Source organism: Colobus angolensis, unplaced genomic scaffold (genome assembly GCF_000951035.1).
Source record: "Colobus angolensis palliatus isolate OR3802 unplaced genomic scaffold, Cang.pa_1.0 Scaffold38, whole genome shotgun sequence".
Taxonomy (NCBI): domain Eukaryota; kingdom Metazoa; phylum Chordata; class Mammalia; order Primates; family Cercopithecidae; genus Colobus; species Colobus angolensis.
In genome coordinates, this window is record NW_012117154.1 from 4,964,726 (window position 1) to 4,986,071 (window position 21,346).

The 21,346-nt window shown below is 50.6% G+C and overlaps 1 protein-coding gene across 2 annotated transcripts in view; it reads left to right on the forward strand.

Annotated features, from left to right (window-relative positions):
* The window catches only part of MX2 (MX dynamin-like GTPase 2), a 43,974-nt gene that overhangs the window by 11,510 nt on the left and 11,118 nt on the right, over positions 1–21,346 (forward strand). For both annotated transcript variants that reach the window (XM_011954057.1, XM_011954058.1), the window contains 7 exons: positions 2,771–3,090; positions 3,725–3,917; positions 6,181–6,315; positions 8,250–8,404; positions 13,049–13,187; positions 18,011–18,209; positions 20,000–20,078. In XM_011954057.1, the coding sequence (XP_011809447.1) occupies positions 2,842–3,090; positions 3,725–3,917; positions 6,181–6,315; positions 8,250–8,404; positions 13,049–13,187; positions 18,011–18,209; positions 20,000–20,078 (1,149 nt within the window). In that variant the 5' untranslated portion in view covers positions 2,771–2,841. The remainder of the gene's footprint in view (positions 1–2,770; positions 3,091–3,724; positions 3,918–6,180; positions 6,316–8,249; positions 8,405–13,048; positions 13,188–18,010; positions 18,210–19,999; positions 20,079–21,346) is intronic.

Sequence of the window (21,346 nt, forward strand, 5' to 3'; positions counted from 1 at the left end):
TCCCCTCCGCAGAGACCAGCACCACACATGACAGTGTTGGTACCAGCACCCAGTCTTTGAGCCACAAGTGTCTGGCACGCTGCTGAGCCTTTATATAAGTAATTGTATGGAACCCTCCCACATCCTCAGGAGGAACGGTCAGCCCCATTTTCTAGATGTGGAAACTGACACCCAGAGAGATTTCAGCACATGCTCCGGGTCCCATGCATGGCCCTTGTGCTGGATGGCCCCAACCCTGCTTTCTAATTCTTGATCCTAAATCCAGGTTGCAGGCCTTATCTTAGGGAGATGGTGCTGTGCCCTGCCTGTGAAGGACAGTCTGCCTCGGTCTAGCCCTGCCCTGCCCCTCGCTGGGTGGAGCCTCCTTAGAGGCTCATGCATGGCTTTGGGATTCCGGGCAGCAGGAGTCAGGTCTGGGCTGCTGAGCAGGGACAGCGAAGGACCGGACAGCAGACCCCACGATGATGACTGGGCTCCATCCTACGTGCGCCTTGTAAGAGCCGCATGGAAGCACGTCCATCTGAGAGGTTGGAGAAGGAGGGAGCTGTCTGCAGGTCCCTCCAGGTCGGGGGTTGCCCCGGGGCTAGCTTTCCACTCCTCCAGGCTGCCATGCTGAAAGCCAGCAGGTGTCTCAGGTAGCAGATGTGCAGGTTGCTCGAGGGAGAAACTCTGGATGCATGAGATCCAGTAGTACAGAGCCTGAGTCCTGTGGCCTGGCCCAACTGTCCCAAAGCCCCAGGACTCTGACCACGTGTAAACCTTATCTCTTCTTCATGCCCTCCCTGGTCCAGGGTTGTGTCCTTTATTGTACTTGGTCTCCTTATCCTCAAGGATGCCCATCACGCCACTCTCCAGCTCAGAGCCCTCCAGAGGCCTCCCTCACACCCACGTGCAATGCAAGGCCTCTGCCCACATCTTGCAAGCCTTGGTCCTCCATCTTTTTCCCCAGTCACACTGACCATCTTCCTATTCACTGAGCTCATTCCGACCTCAGGACCTTTGCACGTGCATTTCCTCTGTTGGGGAGACTGGTCCCCAGTTCCTCCAAGCCTTGCTCCTCTGCCCATTCCCGGGCACACCCTCCAGTGGGCACCCAAGTTACCCTCACCCCAGAATCTCAAACCCACCACCTGTCTTTCTCCAGACACTCCATCATCACCTGGAGTCCCTTGTTGGTTGGTGTATTTGTTTTGGCATTTCCCTGCTAGGATGGTGTGCCTGGAGTGAGGGCTTGGTCTGACTTGGTCACCATGATATCCACGTGGTGGAAAGTGCCTGGCACATTCAGACTCGTACCACTGTATGAGTCTGCTCAGGCTGCCATGGCAAAAGACCACAGATGGGGTGGCTTAGACAACACGCGTTGGTTCTCTCACAGCCCTGGAGGCTGGAAGTCCCAGATCAAGGTGTCATGTCGGCAGAGCTGGTTCCTTCTGGAGTTCCCGGGGGAATCTGTGCTCTCCTTCTAGCTCCTGGTGGCTGTGGCAGAGGCCTTGGCATTCCCTGGCCTGAGCTGCAGCCCTGCAATCTCTGCCTCTGTCTTCACAGGTTCTTCTCCCTGTGTGTCTCTGTGTCCCAAATCTCCCTCCACCTGTCTCTGATAAGGACACCTGCGATGAGATTTAGGGCCCATTCTAAATCCAGGATGATCTCGTCTCAAAAATCTTCACCAAAAAAAAGTCATGTTCCCAGGTTCCAGGTGAACATAAATTTTGGGGGGATTGTGGGGACACCATTCAGCCTCCTGGATCCACCTTACTACTAGAGGAAAGGGGGATACAGTGCGAGCCAGAGTGTGGGGGGCTCCTCCCCGGAGCACAGGCCCAGCTCTGAGTCCTGGCTTAGACGTCACTGGCCCTCCCAGATGTCAGTTTCTTGATCCTGAAAAACCAGATAAGGGCCAAATGCATAGACTTGTTGTGAAACTTAAATGTATGTCTCAGCACGGTGCTGCCCTCATCTGAGTGCAGGCCACAGCCTGAGAACTGGGGCTGAACACCTGCTTCTCCCACACTCCCCCAGTGCCTGGCCAAGCCTGGGTGTGAGGCCAGGTCTGGCTTCCAGCAGTCCCAGGAGGTGTTGCCTGTCATCTGTGCACACCTAATGGTTCTCCTGCCTGGTCCTGAGCCACAGAGGCCTGATGCCATAGATGACACAGACCATCAGAGGTTACAAAGGAGACTGGGTGTGGTGACTCACGGCTGTATTTCCAGCACTTTGGGATGCAGAGGCGGACGGATTGCTTGAACTCAGGAGTTTGAGACCAGCCTGAGTAACATGGCAAAAACCCATCTCTATTAAAAAAATACAAAAATAAATAAATAAATAAAACTTGTTGGGCATGGTGGTGCATGCCTCTAGTCCCAACTGCTCGGTAAGCTGAGGCAGGGGGATTGTTTGAGTCCAGGGAGGTTGAGGCTGCAGTGAGCCCTGATTGTACCACTACAGTCCCCACTGGGTGACAGAGTGAGACCCTGTCTCAAAAACAACAACGACAACGACAACAACAAGTAACAAAGGAACAGTGAGACTCTACTGGGAATGTGGAGTCCACATTCCCCTGTTCCCCAAGCCCGGGCTGGTAGAAATCCACTTGTGCTCTCTGGCTGCCAAGAGCCCCTTCGGCAGACAGGGTGCACCGGACCCCTGGTCTCTGCATCGTGTGTAGAGGGTAGGTTGTAGGGTGGGGTGAGGAGGGGTTGGCAAAAGTGCCACCTTAGGGAGGACTTCTGGTGACCTGTGGGCCGCTTTCCCTCTTGTGTCTTTGCAGAGCTTGTCAGGAAGATTGGAGGTGCCAAGTAGCAGAGAAAGCATCCGCCAGCTCTGACGGGGAGACAGCACATGTCTAAGGCCCACAAGTCTTGGCCCCACTGGAGAAGAAATCAATTTTCTTCCCAACGCTACCTGAAAAAAGAAATGAATTTCTTCCAGCAACAGCCACCGCCATTCGGCACAGTGCCACCACAAATGGTGTTTCCCCCAAACTGGCAGGGGATAGAGAAGGACCCTGCTTTCCTCACCAAGGACTTCAACTTGCTCACTTTGAACAATCAGCCACCACCAGGAAACAAGAGCCAGCCAAGGGCAAAGGTAAGCCCGGTGGAGGGGCGTTTGGAAAGGGTGCATTCTGGCTGCTGGTGCAGAGGGCTGTCATGTAAGCCCACCATGATAATAGAACCAGCCAGTCTGCTCCTCCAGCACAGCTGGTGTCTGCAGCTCTCCGGGTCATATCCAACAAGTACCAGGAACGTACACAGACTCTCCTGCAGCAATAGGCTGCTGTGACGTGGGTCTGGGGTCTTCTGTGTGTGGGGGACCCCTTCCTGGAGCTTTTCTTCCAGCTTCCCCTGCAGCCATCACATTGCCACCTTACCCACTCACCACCCTTCCCAGCTCTGCAGTGCCCTGGCCCAGAACCTCTTCTCCCTCTGACTGGAGCCTCTGCCTCTTGAAACGTCTTCCTGGCTCAGTGCTCCCAGCCCTTTCCCGACAGGCACACCCTGCACACCTGCAGCCAAATCCTCCCAGCATCTGCTCCAGTGAGGCCTCAATAGGAACAGAACAGAAGGGCCCCTACATGCAGCGGCACCCCTCCATCCACCTTCTCACCTCCTGTCTGCAACCCCACCTAACATCGCAGCTGCACAAACTCTGCCACACATCCCCGTGACACCAGGGACCCTACCAGGGGTCAAGGCAGTGGCATCTGTTCTGCCTTCTCCAGGGGCCCGAGAACAACCTGCACAGCCAGTACGAGCAGAAGGTGCGCCCCTACATTGACCTCATTGACTCCCTGCGGGCTCTGGGTGTGGAGCAGGACCTGGCCCTGCCAGCCATCGCCGTCATTGGGGATCAGAGCTCAGGCAAGAGCTCCGTGCTGGAGGCATTGTCAGGAGTTGCCCTTCCCAGAGGCAGCGGTAAGTTCCAATGGACCACCTTCCCTCCGCAGCAAGCAGTGCCACCTGTAAGCCACAAAGCTTCCCCAGGCACCAAGAGGTTTCAGAGACAGGCTGCTGGGAGACACAGCCTCTGGAAGAGACATGCCTCTGGGAGAGACAGACCGCTGGGAGAGACAGGCCGCTGGGAGAGACAGACCGCTGGGAGAGACAGGCCGCCAGGGGACAGACTGCTGGGAGAGACAGGCCACTGGGAGAGACAGGGTGCTGGGAGAGACAGGTCACTGGGAGAGATGGGAAACTGGGAGAGATAGGCCACTGGGAGAGACAGGCCCCTGAGAGAAACACGCCTCTGGGAGAGACAGGCCGCTGGGAGAGACAGGCCGCTAGGAGAGACAGGCCGCTGGGAAAGACAGACCGCTGGGAGGCCACTGGGAGACAGACTGCTGGGAGAGACAGGCCGCTAGGGGAGACAGGTCACTGGGAGAGACAGGCCACTGGGAGAGACAGGCCACTGGGAGACAGGCCACTGGGAGACAGGCTACTGGGAGAGACAGACCACTGGGAGAGACAGGAAACTGGGAGAGACAGGCCGCTGGGAGGGCCCTAGGAGGGCAGCTTCTCAGGCTTGGTGGCAGGGAGCCAGATTCCCCATACATGTTTAAATAGTTCTCACTGCCTGTGTGTCAGTCAGGTCCAGGGACCTTGCCACTTCTTCCTAGTGGTCTTTGTAAGAATGTAGAAGCATTTCTTTGATAGGGTTAAACTGATGCTTTGGGTGACAGGTGAAGCCTTCTTAAAGAGTTTTCTCAATGTTTTGAAAATCTCTTATTTAGGATCGTGATATAAGACACCTTTTCCTTGGACAAAAACTTTTAAATGTCTGTGTACAGTGAAGAAGCTGTTGTACATTTATAATTTAATACAATAATTATGAAGGAAAATTATAAACGCGTTACCCTCAGAGTGGGTACTGGAGAGTGTTTAGAAAGGAGTTTTTACAATGGGGTAAGCAGGGAGTGGGGAAGCCAGCAAGAAGGGGGTGGGACAGGAAGGGGAGCAGCTTCCAGAACCCGAGAAGGAGCAGTGTGCAGGGGCCCTGGCAGGTGCGGCGGCAGCAGAGAGCACCCAGCTCCTTCTCCTCCCTGGCTCCGCTCTCCTGCCGCTGCTGCTTACTTCTCAACCCAACCAGAACCCTGGGTCAGGCGGGAGGCATCTGATGGTTTCTCCAGGGCTGCCCAGAGCAAGGTGGGGCTGCTGGAGGGCTGCCGGAACCTCCACACCCCCCTGCAGCAACCGCAAAGCCTCAGTGAGCCTGGGCGAGTGCCCCTCCCCTGGCCCCCCTGCTGCCACCTGCAGCGTGGTCCTTTACCCAGTGTGTCCCGTAAGATGCCCATCAGCCTGGGCACAAAGCAGGAGAGTGTAAGGCTGTGGGATGGCCAGTCCTCCTCCATGCTCTTGGTTCAGCATTTGGGGCAGCGAGACTCCAGAGTGGAGATTCTGAATGCCAGAGGGCAAGCATAGGACCCTGGGCGAGTCCCTTAGTTGGAAGATGGGACAATACCTCCCTATAGGGCACAGGACAAAGGACACGGGTTCTCAGGGCTTCATGGCAGGAGCGTGAGGGCCCCCACCCCAAGGAACTCAGCACCGCTCCCACCTTTCCTGGGTTCAGCGGCATCAGAGGATCCTGCCTCAAAGGGCACTGTCAGGATTCCCCTTGCCCCTCCTTCGGGATGCCCGGCTTCTCCTCCAGGCTCTTGCCACCTTCTTCCCACTCCTTGAGAGGGGTTCCATGGCCCCTGGATGGGTCTCACTGCTCCACATTCCTGCTGTCCCCCACCCCCCACCCTAATCAGGGCTGCCCACCGGGACAATTACAGGGCCTGGGGCAGACACCCGACATGCTGACTCCAGTTGCAGGAAGATGGGGAGCCTGGACATGTGCCAGAGCCCCAGCGTCCGCCTCCATCACTTCCAGGGCAGTGTGGTGGGAGCTGCAGCTGTGGTGGGGACTGTGGCTACAGCCGTTTGCTCATGTCCATCAGAGCTCAGGGTGCTTAGTCCGGTAGCGAACACTTCCCAAGGACAGTAGCACCTCCCGGGGACCTGTGTCCCTTTGTACCTGCTCAATCCAGAACCCCTCACCTACCACCAGGCCCCAGGGAGAGCCAGAAAGCTCAGACGAGGCCTTTGGGGACAGCAGCGCAGGTCCTGGGAGCAAAGGGCCCAGCGCCACTTCTTTTAAAGGAAACTGAGGATGTTTGGGGAACCTCTCGCTCAGGAATCGTAACCAGGTGTCCGCTGGTGCTGAAACTGAAAAAGCAGCCCTACAAGGCGTGGGCCGGAAGGATCAGCTACCAGAACATCGAGATAGAGCTGCAGGACCCTGGCCAGGTGGAGAAGGAGATACACAAAGGTGGGCCCACATCATTCCAAGGTTCAGATCTGACAGCTGCTCCTCTCACTTCCTCCATTCCTTTTCTTCCTGAAATCACCTCCACAGGGACCACTTACCTCCTAGCTCCATGTGCGCCCACATGGGGCCGCCCCCATTGCTGTCATCTCCACCATCCCTCCAGGTCCTTGTCCAGGCCCCTGCTCATCAAGCCATCCCATGCTGAGGACCCTCTGGTGGCTTCCCTTAGCAGCCTGCAGCCCACGTGGCTGATCTTGCCCGTCCTCTCCTCCCCCAGCCCAGGCTTTCTCCACTCCACAGGGTACTCGCCCTCTCTTCCTTCCAGGCTTCTCCTCTTCACCTGCCCAATCCCTACTTGATCTTTGGCTCTCATTTCACCTGCACCCACTTTGGAAGTGCCGCTGCAGGACCCCTGGTCCCACCCCAGCTGTCACAACCATGGCTTGTCTTCCTGAAGCTCAGCTCTAACCCTGGCCAGCCACCTTGTGGCCACCTTTCCTGCCAGCACCCCCTCCAAACACAGACCCCGCTCACCCAGCTGTGGGACAAGTTTCCCAATGTTTGTTCTTGGCCACGGCTGATCAAAAAAATGCTCAGTTGCTCCTGCAGTCCACAGCCTTGTACCCCGATGGGCCCTGGTGGTTATGTCCTTTGGAGCACACAGCCCTGCCTGCCCCAGGCACTGGAGCCTCTCACTCTCCCTAAAGGCTTCTCCCCTATCCTACTTGCACGGCCCATCCTGGACTCAGCCAGGATAGATGGAAAAACAACCCTGAATGTACTAAGACTCCCTGCAGTGAGGAACTAAGTCCAAGGAAGGCCTTTTGCATTACTGGATAGCAAACTCAGTGCCTGAGGAGAAGCCCTTTAGATGACCCCACGGGCTCAGCCCTTTCCCAGAGAACCCCTGTCTGCCTGAATCAAATGACTTTCTAGAGGGCTCCCTTCCCAAATAGAGAAGTCTTCACCCCAATTTCAGTGTTCACCCCTCTAAGACAGAAGCTGCTGGATACCCTCAATTAGCAAGTTTCCGAACTTCAAATTGCAAAAGGTCTGCACCCCGGCTGTGCCCGCCACAACTACCGTGGTGCTCCCGGTACATGCTGCAATGTCCGTTGACATCTGTCTGGAGTCTCTCCAGCTGTGAGCTCTGTGGGGCGGGGCCACTAGAGCTGTCTCCAGCAGACCAACAGCACACCATATGTGTAGGTTTGGTCAAAGTTTTGGGTAAGAATGAGTAGTGAGCAAACCCAAGCCAAGACATCTTTAGAATCGCATCTTGGAACCCCCTCCACTGCTAGTCGGAATGCAAGTTGGTGCAACCACTTTGGAAAACCATCTGGCAATCTCCACTAAAGCAGTTGGCAGGAGGCCACACTTCCTTACCTTGTGAACTTCTATCCATAGTTACTCAGTATCCCTGTGACATGGCAGCCAGCTTCCCCTAGGGCTGGCCATCCAAAAGGAATCAAGGAGGAAGTCATGATCCATTTAGGAACTGGTCACACACCATCACCTCCACTGCCTGTATTCATTAGAAACAAGCCCCCGTGTTCAGCCCAGGCTAATGTCTCCACTTTTTGGAGGGAGGAATGTTGAAGGATTTGTGGACATATTTTAAAACCACCACAGCACTCACTGGAAAATGCTGAAAAGCAGGAAGAAAGAGAACAGAACCCATCCACACCCCCATAGCTAACACCAGAATCTTTCCTTCTCATCTTTTGGGAAGTGTAGGTCTGTGCACCTATGTATTAAACAGCCATCTTGGTGGCTTCTGAGATCCCTCTGCAGGCTTCTCTGAAACGTTTTCTAAACACCAGGGACCCACTGAAGCTCTCATACCCTGGAAAAAAAGCAGTCATTACCTTCAGGAACTGCTTCCTCACAGGGGTCATTGAGGGCTCTGGTTTCTCCCCTCCTGGCCTCCACAGCCCAGAACGTCATGGCCGGGAATGGCCTGGGCATCAGCCATGAGCTCATCAGCCTGGAGATCACCTCCCCTGAGGTTCCAGACCTGACCATCATTGACCTTCCCGGCATCGCCAGGGTGGCTGTGGGCAACCAGCCCCGGGACATCGGACTGCAGGTGAGTGCTTCTGGAATTTGGGATTGAGCTCAGCTGAAGTGGGGGAAGGGTCCGAGGTCCCCAGGGTCCTGGTGCACTTCCTGGAGCCTTTACACTGAGGGATGAGGATGGAGTCTCAGGTAAGACCCGCCCAGGTGGGGGCCTCATGCCCAGGTTCTGACTCGGGCTTGACAAGTCACAGAAAAAAGAGAGGTGGACTCTGGGGGACTGGTAGGCATATGGGACAGTGCACGCCCTGCCCAGTCATTCAGGACTGTGAGTCCAGTGTGACCAGCTGTGCTGATAATCAAAAGAGGGCAGAAATTTGGATTTTTACATGAAATCTGTCCATTTTGGCAATATTTTTAAAAATGAATGTTACATAAGTCAGAACGTGGACTGTGGTCCTGGTCGGGGCAGGAGAGGCAAAGGGGAGAGGGAGGGCGACCAGGCAACAAGGACACATATCAGCCAACAGCAGGGCTGTGGCTTCTCTGCCAATAACCTACCCATCTAAACATAAGGCCAGGCACGGTGGCACACGCCTGTAATCCCACCACTTTGAGAGGCCAAGGCAGGAGGATCACTTGAGGCCAGAAGTTCTAGACCAGCCTGGGCAACATAGTAAGACCCTGTCTCTGCAAAATATAAACACAATTAGCCGGGTGTGGTGGTGCATGCCTGGGGTTCCAGCTACTTGGGAGGCTGAGGTGCTAGGATCACCCAAGCCTAGGAAGTCAAGGCTGCAGTGAGCCATGGTTGTGCCACTGCACTCCAGCCTCAGTGACAGAGAGAGACTCTGTCTCAAAAATAAATAAATAAATAAACAAATAAACCTGAGATTGCCTGAAAACATAGTCCTGGCTCAGGTACCTGAATCAAATGTGGTCCAGGAAGACTTGTGCACACCCTGTTTGGGTTAGGCCAGTCCCTAGACCAGCCCTGTCATACTTTGGCAAGCCAGCTCATGCGAAAATGAAGGAGACAGAGTGGATGCCAGGGCAGGAGAAGGCTGGGGAGATGAGGCCCTCCTCTACTAGAACTGAGGTCACTTTCCTGGCTTCTTCCATTTTGTGGGAGACACTGGCAGTGTTGAGAACCCAACCACAACCAAATTAAGGGGTGGCAGCCCCAAGAGCCTCCTGGGTGGGGTCTTCACTAGCTCTGCTGTTTGGAGCAAAATCTTGGTTTTTGGGACCTGGTGGGAGGTAATTGAATCATGGGGGCAGGTCTTTCCCGTGCTGTTCTCATACTAGTGAATACGTCTCATGACATCTGATGGTTTTATGAAGGGCAGTTTCCCTGCACACGTTCTCTTGCCTGCTGCTATGTAAGATGTGCCTTTGCTCCTCCCTTCCATCATGCTTCTGAGGCCTCCCCAGTCATGTGGAACCATGAGTTCATTCGACCTCTTTTTCTGTATAAATTTCGCCGTCTCTGATATGTCTTTATGAGCAGTGTGAGAACAGACTAATGCAGCCACTCTACTTAGAGGCCACTATAGAGCTATTAATTGGCCTAATTTCAATATTGTGGTGCCTCAGGGAATACAGAGCGGGAGAGAGATTGGGGAGCCATCATAACACAGGCAACATTTATTAAGTTCTCTATCTTATATGGGTCTGGTCCATAACACCCCAAAACAATTATAATAAAAACATCCAAAATTGATGATCACATATCACCATAACAGATAGAATAATAATGAAAAAGTTGGAAATAGCACAAAAGTTACCAGACACAGAGGCAGAAAGTGAATACATACTATTGAGAAAAGTGGCACCAATAGGCTTGGTCAACTCCCACAAACCTTTGATTTGTTTTTAAAAAAAAAAAGCTGGTCACAGTGGCTCACTGTGCCTGTAATCCTAGCACTTTGAGAGGCCGAGGCACGTAGATCACCTGAGGTCGGGAGTTTGTGCCTGTAATCCCAGGAGGCTGAGGCAGGAGAATCACTCGAACCCGGGAGGCAGAGCTTGCAGTGAGCTGAGATCACGCCACTGCAATACAGCCTGGGCGACAGAGTGAGACTCCGTCTCAAAAATAAATAAATAAATAAATAAATAAATAAATAAATAAATAAATAAATAAATAAATAAATAAATAAATAAAATCAGCAAAGCACAAGAAAAGAAGGTTTGCCCGTGCACAGTCCCTCCACATCTGAGCTTTCTCAGGTATAAGTGCTGCCTTCAAGAGAGAAAAAAAATTGTTTTCTTAGAGCAAATTGCATGAGAGAACAGGGTCACAGGAGTTTAGAGGGAGCCATGAAAATTGTCACTGTGGCTGTGAGAGGCTGGGAGTGTGAAGGAGTAGGGGATAAGAACTGTTAATGGCAGAGGGAGAATTTGGATCAAGACCAGCCTGGAAATCCATCCCCAAACATCTCCTTCTCCACCACCTTCCCACCCTCCTTGGCCCCCTCTAGTTTGTCTTAGACCTCTCTCCTGCAGATCGGGGCCTCCAGGTCCCACAAGCTCCATGGAGCCCCAGGGCCCTGCCCTAACCAACCTGGCTGAGGCCTCCAGGTGGCCTGTTTGAGCACCAGGAAGCCACCGTTGGGAATTCCTCGATTCTTTGACATTGTCCTCCACGTTCCTGGGCTTGTGAAGGAACACCCTCCTCCACATTCCTGGAACTTCAGCCCTTACTTGGCTCAGGAGCCTTAACTCCTCAGGATGTCCAGCGGTGTCAGAAGGAGAGAATACAGTCATGAGTTCTTAGTTTCTGTTTCTGGTTGGGTCAGTAAAGCCTCTTCCTCATCCCTCTTTGCCACTTATTACTAAAGACAGAAACCAAAAACCATGGCTTCAGGCTGCTAAAAACCTAAAACAAAACAGAACAACAACAACAACAACAAAATAAGGCAGATTGGACAAGCTTAGTCACATAGTCAAAGCTTCCTGCACACAATCGTGGGCCTTTCTGGAGTCCCACCACCCTTTCCCATCATATTGTTGTGTCTCTTCTCAGATTCTTCATCGTCTTTGATTTCCAGAGGCACTGCCAAGGTCAGACTGCTGGTCTTGTGTGCCCTGTCTTCCTCCCCTCCCCGTCTTCCTGAGAACTCATGGAAATCTTAGTTCCTCCAGCAAGAACACATGTGTCTTTCATTTGAAAGATTCATGCCTCTCTTCCATGTGAAAGCTGATTAATGCTCATAAGGAAGGGGGCGGGTTCTATTCTTGGCCTGATTTGTCTCCCTAGACTGTCCCTGTGAAAGGTCTTTCTGTATTCATGGCCTTATTGTACAGCTCCACTTTCCCAGCAACAAGTGCTTGGCAGTGTTCACCCACCAAATGTGTTTTCAAACTCAATTGATCACTCCCTCCTTCTTGAAAGTCTTCTTTGCTGGCATCTGGGCACATTGACCCTGGTTCTTTCTCTCCCTCCTGTTGGTCTCTCCTTAAGTGAATTCTTCCTCACTTCCCTAACCTCCAAATGGTGCAATGCCCTAGAGATCCCTTCTTCTCATTGAAAACTCTCCCTGCTATGTTCCTGGGTTACAGTCCAGTCTCATGACTGTAAATACCACTTCAGCGATTCCTAAATCATTATTTCAAGCCCAGCTCTGTCCCCTGAAATCCAGGCTCCTATCTCCAGCTGCTGATTCACCATCACCCTTTGAGCATCTAATCGGTACACAAACTCAGTGAGTTCAAGCAACACCCAATCTTCCCCCCGACATCTGCCTGCCCCATAGACATAATCTCCGACAGTGGCACCTCCACCCTCACAGTGGCTCAGGCCATGACCACTGGGGTCAGCCTCCCTTCTCTCCTCCTCTCACGCGACACATCCAGTCCAAAGCCTGCTGGCTCTGCTTCAAATAACACGCCCAGGCCCACGTCTCCTCCCACTTCCACCAGCACCCTCACCCAAGCTGCTGCCATCTCAGACCTGGGTTATTGCCTCAGCTGGCCTCCTGCTGGCTTTCTCTGCCTCTGCCCTTCTGGGAAGCACCCTTCCCAAGAGTGTTCCCCACATAGCTCTTGTGTTTTAAGGCTCAAGTCCAATGCTGTCGCTCCTTAAAGTTCCCCAGCAGCTCCCATGTCAATCAGTGTAAAAGTTCCAAGGTCCCATGCGATCCAACCCCTCTACTTCATGGACCACATTTCCTGTCACTGCACCATGGCCCCTCACTCCACCCCACCACATCTGGTTCTGCGGCCCTTGCTCCCTCCGGCCCACTTTTGCCTGGACTCTTGCGTGTGTACACACGCTTCCCACTGCCCAGGCTCTGTGCGCCTGGCTCTCTGAAGAGGGCATCCCTCATTCCTCCCAGGTTTCTGCTGCAGGGCTGCCCTACCAGGGGTGCCTGGCCCTTTCCGTTCCACTTGCCCTCCCTGATATGTCTCCATTGTGTTTATGACTTGTCTCACCTCCTGGACTGTAAGGCTCTGGGGGCATATGCTCAATGCAGGGGGTCTTCAGGAAAGAAGGTACGCCAGCCATGGGCCTTGAAGGACAAGTGGGAGATCATCAGTGACCAGGGCAGGGCCGCTGGGGCAAGCGTTCCCAGAACGGGGTTCGGCCCAGCAAAGCCCAGAGTCATGCTGTGGGACAATGTTGCCTTTGCGCCATCATGCCTGTCTGCCTGGCCGTGTGGCTGGGTGACCAGAAGTGAGACGTGTGCTCTTTTGTTGTGTGATTCTTTGGCATCAGATCAAGGCTCTCATCAAGAGGTACATCCAGAGGCAGCAGACGATCAACTTGGTGGTGGTTCCCTGTAACGTGGACATTGCCACCACGGAGGCACTGAGCATGGCTCACGAGGTGGACCCGGAAGGGGACAGGACCATCGGTAAGAGAAAAGAACCAAGCGGCCAGGCACAGTGGCTCAAGCCTGTAATCCCAGCACTCTGGGAGGCCGAGGTGGGTGGATCATGAGGTCAGGAGATTGAGACAATCCTGGCTAACATGGTGAAACCCGGTCTCTACTAAAAATACAAAAAAAATTAGCCAGGCGTGGTGGCAAGCACCTGTAGTCCCAGCTACTCGGGAGACTGAGGCAGGAGAATGGTGTGAACCCGGGAGGCAGAGCTTGCAGCGAGCCAAGATCGCACCACTGCACTCCAGCCTGGGCAACAGAGCAAGACTCTATCTCAAAAAAAAAAAAAAAAAAAAGAAAAAAAGAACCAAGCTTCCAGGGCGTGGATGAGAAGGGAGGGAGGGTTGCCACATGTCTTTGGAAGATCCTGGAACGTATCATATGCCGTGTGTCCTGTGCTGAATACAAGTGCTACTGTGCTTGTTCCTTAGGAATGGCTTATTGAGGGCTGAAGTAGGTAATATCATCTACTCAGTAGATGGACCTGAGCATGTCAACAAAGTTAACGCTGAAGAAAAGAAAGAAAAGAATAAAAGATTAAAAAAAAAAAAAAGGATCTATTTGAATATTAACATCTCCAAGGAAACTTAGTACTACTTTTTAATAGTCAGTTTTCTGGTCCTCTCATTGCCACAAACTCAGATAATCAATAGTTATCAATAAATATGAGCTATTATTATTATTTTGAGGCAGAGTTTCGCTCTGCCCCCCAGGCTGGAGTGCAGTGACATAATCTAGGTTCACTGTAACCTCTGCCTCCCGGGTTCGATTCTCCTGCCTCAGCCTCCCAAGTAGCTGGGACTACATGCACATGCCATCACGCCTGGCTAATTTTTGTATTTTTAGTAGGGATGGAGTTTCACTGTCTTGGCCAGGCAGGTGTCAAATTCCCAATCTCAGGTGATCCACCTGCCTCAGCCTTCCAAAGTGCTGGGATTACAGGTGTGAAACACAGCCCCCAGCCAGCTGTTATGATTATAAATTCAGTCAATCACTGTAGTCATGGGATATACACGATCTGCTCTTAGTATAGCCCAAAACTATATTGTAAAATAAATGCACGTTTTCTTTTTTTTTTTTTTTAAGTTGGGGTATTTTATTTTATTGTCAACTTTTGTTTTAGGTTCAGGGGTACATGTGCAGGATGTGCAGGTTTGTTACACAGGGAAACATGTCATGGGAGTTTGTTGTACAGATGATTTCGTCACCCAGGTATTAAGCCTAGTACCCATTAGTTATTTTTCCTGATCCTCTCCCTCCTCCACCTTCTGACAGGCCCTAGTGTCTGTTGCTCCCCTCTGCGTGTTCATGTGTTCTCATCATTTAGCTCCCACTTATAAGTGAGAACTTGTGGCGTTTGGGTTTCTGTTCCTGGGTTAGTTTACTAAGGATAATGGCCTCCAGCTCCATCCCACAGAAATGCAAATTTTCTATTCATTCTAGCTCAAGCATAGAAATAGAGAAAAGTGTGCTAGGCTTAAAAGAGAAAGAGACTCATGTTCATAGCAGCATTATTCACAATAGCCCAAAGGTGGGAACAACCCAAGTGTTTACAGAGAGATGAATGGATCAATAAAGCGTGGCATATACGTAAACCAGTATTATTTAGCCTTAAAAAGGAGGGAAATTCTGAAACACACAACAACATGAGTGAACTTCAAGGACATTATGCTAAGTGAAATTCCACTAAGAAAAGAACAATCACTGGATGATTCTACCTTATTTGAGGTCCCTAGAGTAGTCAGACTCATACAGACAAAGTAGAATGGTGGTTGCCCAAGACTGGAGGGAGGGGAAGTGGGAAATTGTTGTTTAATGGGTGAAGAGCTTCAGTTTGGGAAGATGGAAAAGTTCTGGAGATGGATGGTGGTGATGGTTACACAACAGTGTAAATGTACTTAATTATACCTAACTATAAACTGGCTAAATAGGAAAATTCACTTTATGTATATTTTATTACCATTTTTTAAAGAACTTTTTTTAAAAAAAAAAAAACAAGGTAGCTAAAGACAGAGTAGGGGGGAACATCCTATTTTTATTAGTTGAATTATTCCCTTGCAGACTTGAGTTACGTGTATTTTACAATTCTTTTAAAAAGGAAATTGAGGCCGGGAGCGGTGGCTCATGTCTGTAATCCCAGCACTTTGGGGGGCCAAGGCGGGCGGATCAACTGAGGTCAGAAGTTCAAGACCACCCTGGCCAACACAGTGAAACCCCATGTCTACTAAAAATACAAAAAATTAGCCAGTCGTGGCGGCACATGCCTGTAATCCCAGCTACTCGGGAGGCTGAGGCACGAGAATCACTTGAACCTGAGAGACGGAGGTTACAGTGAGCCAAGATCATGCCACTGCACTCCAGCCTGGTGAAAGAGCAAGACTCTGTCTCAAAAAAAAAAGAAAAGAAAAGAAAAGAAAAAAGAAAATTGAATGACTATCTACACAATACTCCCAAAGGATGAGAATAGAGCAAATTTGATGATAATTTAACAGTGGCTTAGAGAATATCAAGTTTCAAAAAGAACAGTGGGTCAATACTTTCAGGCCCTCACTAAGCTGGTTCCCCACCCATCCATTGCTAAATGGACGCTGTCTACTCCCTCGGCTTCAGCCGAGCTCCTGTCGCCTCTTGAGACAGAGACTGCTTCTGTTGAGGTCACCCACACCCTCTGCACTGAGGAGCACATGGTCACATCTCTGTCCTCACCTTTCCTTTCTCAGCAGCAGTCACCCCAGTTGCCCACTCCCTCCTTCCTGAACCTCCCTCCTTCCTTCACCATTCTCTCTCTCAGGTCGCTTCCATCGCTGGCCAGCTGGAAGTCACATTCTTAGACTCCTTGTTTTCATGTCTCTTCAATTCTCAGGCCTCTAAGTATGGAAAACTTGGTTCTGGGCTCTCCTTCTATCAACACATCATCACATTCAGTGATCTTATCTGGCTGTGGTTTGTAATCCCATCTACATGCCAGTGACTCCCAAATCTGTATCTATAACCTTGACCTTGCTTAACTGGACAACTCCATTTGGCTGTCTGGCCGATGTCTCCAGTTAAACATGACCAAAACAGAACTCTTGGTTTCATACTCCATCCTGATTCTCCTCCTCCCCAAGGCTTCCCCACCTCATTCACAGAACCCATCCACCCACCCAGTTCTAAAGCCAAATCAAAGAGTCCCATTTGAGTCCTCCCTCGCTTTGCCTCCAAGTCCAATGTATCTGAAGTCCTGGTGACTCTGCCTCCAAAACGGGTGCCAAATCCATCCACTCCTCTCCATCCCCACTGTCACTGCCTAGACCAAGCCACCATGGTCTCCTGCCTGTACTGCTCAAACATTCTCCTGCTGTTCTAGCACTCACCTTGCCCACGGCAGTGCCCTCTCCACTGGCCTTCAAACATGTCAATCAAGTCATGCCCTTCCCTGTTTACATTCTCTCCTGCTGCCATTGCATATGCATATAAACCCCGGACTCCTTTATTTAGAAAGCAGAGCCCCAGGTGCCTGCCTCTCTGATCTCAGTTCCCACGCTCTCTGCCTTGCTCATGACGCTTCATTATGGCTCTGCCATCCCTGCTCCCTCTCACCCAGGGTCTGGAGTGCTCCTTCTCCATCCCCACTAGGCTGACTCCTTCCTTCATTCAGATCTCAGTCCAAATGTTGCCTTCTGAGAGAGGCCCTCCCTGTCCACCCAACCTGAGACTGCACCATGCATCTTTGCCCACAGTCATTTGCTAGCACATCACTTTATTTAACTCTCTGTGTAGCCCTTATCAATATCCACTCTTCTTTATTTCTTGTATATTACTAGATTAATTTATCTGGAGAGAGAGGTTCAGGAATAGTAGACCAGATAGCCAGACTTACCCACAAATTAAAACAAAGGACAAAATAGCAGAAAATAAGGCCAGGCACGGTGGCTCATGCCTGTAATCCCAGCACTTTGGGAGGCTGAGGTGGGTGGATCATGAGGTCAGGAGTTCAAGACCAGCCTGGCCAACATGGTGAAACCTCATCTCTACTAAAAATACAAAAATTAGCTGGGCATGGTGGCACACGCCTGCGGTCCCAGCTACTCAGGAGGCTGAGGCAGGGGAATCGCTTGAACCAGGGAGGTGGAGGTTGCAGCGAGTCACTGCACTCCAGCCTGGGTGACAGAGCAAGACTCTGTCAGAAAGACAAGAAGGAAGGAAGGAAGGAATGAAGGAAGGAAGGGAGGGAGGGAGGGAGGGAAACGGCTTTCCAACACACACAAACAAGAAATGCAGTGGCTATTTGACACTCAAGCAACATAAACAAACAAACAAAAAAGCACTTGGAATTCAAAGTTTTCAATCCAGTGTAAGCAGGAAGGAGTGGGGACAGAGGACGGGGAGAAGAAAATGGGGAGGAGGAGATCAGAGGCGGTACCCACAAGAAGGAGCCCAGAGAGTCGGTTCAGGAGACACTAGAGAGGGACTCCCCTCAGTAGGGAATGAGGCGTTCTTGGAAACATGGTGCATGGAGCCAGTTCATTCTAACCATGCATGCTGCCTTAGTGCTGGGCACCCAGTAGGCATCCAAGAACTATTTGTTAAGTCAACTATCCAGGATGAATGAACTGAGTGAGAGGGTGAGATACTGAGCCAAAAGAAATGCAAAGAAGAGGGGCGATGAGAGAATGAGGAGGGAATGAGGCACTGGAGGATCAAGACTGCAGAAGACCTTGCTGGCCAAAAAAGGAGCCCACAGCCCAGTAGGAGTCAAATCTATTTGAGGGGATCAATGACCTTTCCATTTCCCTTCTTTAACCATCTCACAGGGATCCTGACCAAACCAGATCTAATGGACAAGGGCACCGAGAAAAGCATCATTAATGTGGTACGAAACCTCACATACCCCCTCAAGAAGGGCTACATGATCGTGAAGTGCCGGGGCCAGCAGGAGATCATGAACAGACTGAGTTTGGCAGAAGCAACCAAGAAAGAGATTACATTCTTTCAAACACATCCATGTTTCAGGTGAGACTCTTCAGGAAAGCCCTGGAATTAGACTCCATGAAAAGCCAGCCCATCTGCCAGAGTTGGCCCGGATGATGACCAAAGTATATGCACAAATTACACAAAGTAGTATAACCTAGCCTCACCTTATTTTGGTGTTAAATTTCTTGGCTTATTTAGACACATTATTGTTTTTTAGATTCTAATGATGGTGCTGATTAAAAACTGGAATGTATCATGACATAAAGCATAGAACACTTTGGTTTTCCAAAATGTTTTCACTTGCTTTCTGATTTGAGTCCTTTTATTAAGAGATACATAAGGCAGCTGAAGTTTCCCCCATTTTCATAGATAAGAATAATGAGGTCCAACAGTGAATGGGAGCAGGACTGAACACAGAGCTCCTAACTTCCAGAAACCCATGTTTACCACTGTAAGCGGCACACAGGAAAACCTGCTCTATGGAACTCTCCACGTTTTTAGAGCCTCCAGTGCCCACAGTCATTTGCCAGCACATCACTTGTTTTTATTACATAGAAATTTAATAATAACTGGTTTTATTAAATAGAAATTATCCTATAGAGACTCTGTAGTCTGTAGGACGCTGGGATTTTCCCCATTGAATGGAGCTCTTTTCCCCTTCATTCTGGAACTTGTTATTCCTGAATGATCCAGTAGCACACAGGTCACTCCTGCTTGAAGGAGAGCTAATGGGAAAACAGTGAATTTGGGCGGAGCAGTTCTGCTGCTTGCTAACTATGTGATCTTACAATATGGGCCACCTTCTCTGAATTTTGTCTTTCCCATCTTCTCCAAGATGTGGTTAGGATTAAATAACACGACACACACAAAGGTCTTGAGCGCCAGCAGCCAGCACTCAGTAAATACCACCCGGTTCCTTCCTTCTTCCTCTCTGCTCCTGCTCTGAGTGGATTAAACATACTGTTTTCAATAGCACTAGAGGACATGAGGAGAAGAAAACTCTCCTCCCCTAGCTGGGAGGTTTCAAAATAATCAGGCCCACAGTTCTCCATGCTGAGTAAGCAGCAGACTCTCTGGAGAGTTCCTTAAAATAGCGCTCGCTCTGCCCTGCCCTGAGGTATGGGGAGGGGCCCAAGACTTTCTGCTTCTAACAGGTTCCTCCTGGTTGAGGCTAATGTTGCCAGTCCAGGGACCTCCCTTTGCGAACCGCTTCTCAAGGTCTTTGGGAAATCTGAAATCCTTGCATGCCTACTTGCTGAGAGCTGGCCCTTGCAGTGAGAGGCACTGGCAGTGCTAGGGGATAATCCTGTGTGCTTCATCCTAAATTCCTGCTATTGGCAAACACGCTGCAGCCACGCTGCCTGCTGTGTGGCTGCAGCAAGCAAATGCAGCAAGCTGCTTAACCTTTCTGTGTCTCAGTCTTTCTTGCTCTAAAGTGGGTTGTTAAATGACTAAATGTGTTAATATTTATAAAGCCCTTAGATTGGTGCCTGGCACTTAGTAAGCACCGTACTTTTGTGATGAGAAATAAAATACTAATCTGGGCAACTCAGTTAATCTCTATGAGGCTGGGTTTGTTTTCCTGTAGCTAAGATGACCTACCTCATGGGTTTGTGGGGATGATAGAAAGGGAGAAGGGAAGGAAGCTTCCTGGCCCACACTTGCTTGGGTACAGGCTGGTGGCAAGTGTCTTGCTCATGCACCACCTGGCTTTTCTGATGGCACGTGTTGCCCCAGGGAGCTGGGCTCACCTACCACATACAAAGCCCCGTACTAGCAAGATGGTACACAAGTCCCTCCTGAATGCATGAGTGTCTGTCTCGTTTCAGAGTTCTCCTGGAGGAGGGGTCAGCCACGGTTCCCCGACTGGCAGAAAGACTTACCGCTGAACTCATCACGCACATCCAAGTGAGCCACGTGGGTTGGGTGACAGGTGATCAATACAGCATGCCCAAGTCACTCTCTTGCTCTGGAATTGGCTAAGATGCCCCACTGTTCCGTCCAAACAAGCAAACAAGTACCCTCTGAAAACTGTCTCACTCACTGTCATAGGCTCACAGGAAGAACTTCCAAACTGGGGAAGCAACAAGTACATAGTGTTAAAACAAAGGGTTGAATTGGTCAACAGAGGTGGGAGGGGGAAGAGAAGGAAACAAACCGTAATACCAGTTTAGCAATATAAAAAGGACTGACCACTGAGTGAGCAAGTTCTCTTTTTTCAATATGTTGTTAATACTTCCTGGTAAAAAAAAATTTTTATTGCCAGACATGGTGGCTCATGCCTGTAATCCCAGCACTTTGGGAGGCTGAGGCCGGTGGATCACCTGAGGTCGGGAGTTCAAGACCAGCCTGACCAACGTAGAGAAACTCCATCTCTACTAAAAATACAAAATTAGCTGGGCATGGCGGCACATGCCTGTAATCCCAGCTACTCAGGAGGCTGAAGCAGGAGAATCGCTTGAACCCGGAAGGTGGAGGTTGCAGTGAGCCGAGATCGTGCCATTGCACTCCAGCTTGGGCAACAAGAGTGAAATTCTGTCTTAAAAAAAAAAAAAAAAAAAAATTCTTCTAGCCTCAAACTTCTAAGAAATAGTTGGTTTGTAAGAAATAAATCCATTTTTATGGATTCTCAAAAGCAGACAACTACAGACAAGGGCCTCATGACATCATCAATTATAGAAAAACTGGTTTGGTGGTTATTGAGAAATTGAATATTTTTAGTGCTTGCCTAAACCTTCACAAATGAGGCCAAGCAACATGGGAAGATTTAAGTTTACCCTTTGAGCAAAGATTATTCCAGATCCTAGGACTTGGCCCATGCTAAATTGTGTATTAAACAAAAGCAATGACTTACTTGAGCCAGGAAGCACATACTCAAAGAAAATTTGGTTGGAAGGAGCCAGTGGTTCTCCAACTTTAAGGCACACAAGAATTACCTGGAAAGTTTGTTACAATTTAGATTCTGCTGGGCACACCGGGCATGGTGGCTTACATATGTAATCCCAGCACTTTGGGAGGCTGAGGCGGGTGGGTCACCTGAGGTCAGGAGTTCGAGGCCAGCCTGGCCAACATGGTGAAACACCGTCTCTACTAAAAATACAAAAATTAGCCAGCGTGATGTTGTGCACCTGTAGTCCCAGCTACTCGGGAGGCTGAGGCAGGAGAATGGCTTGAAC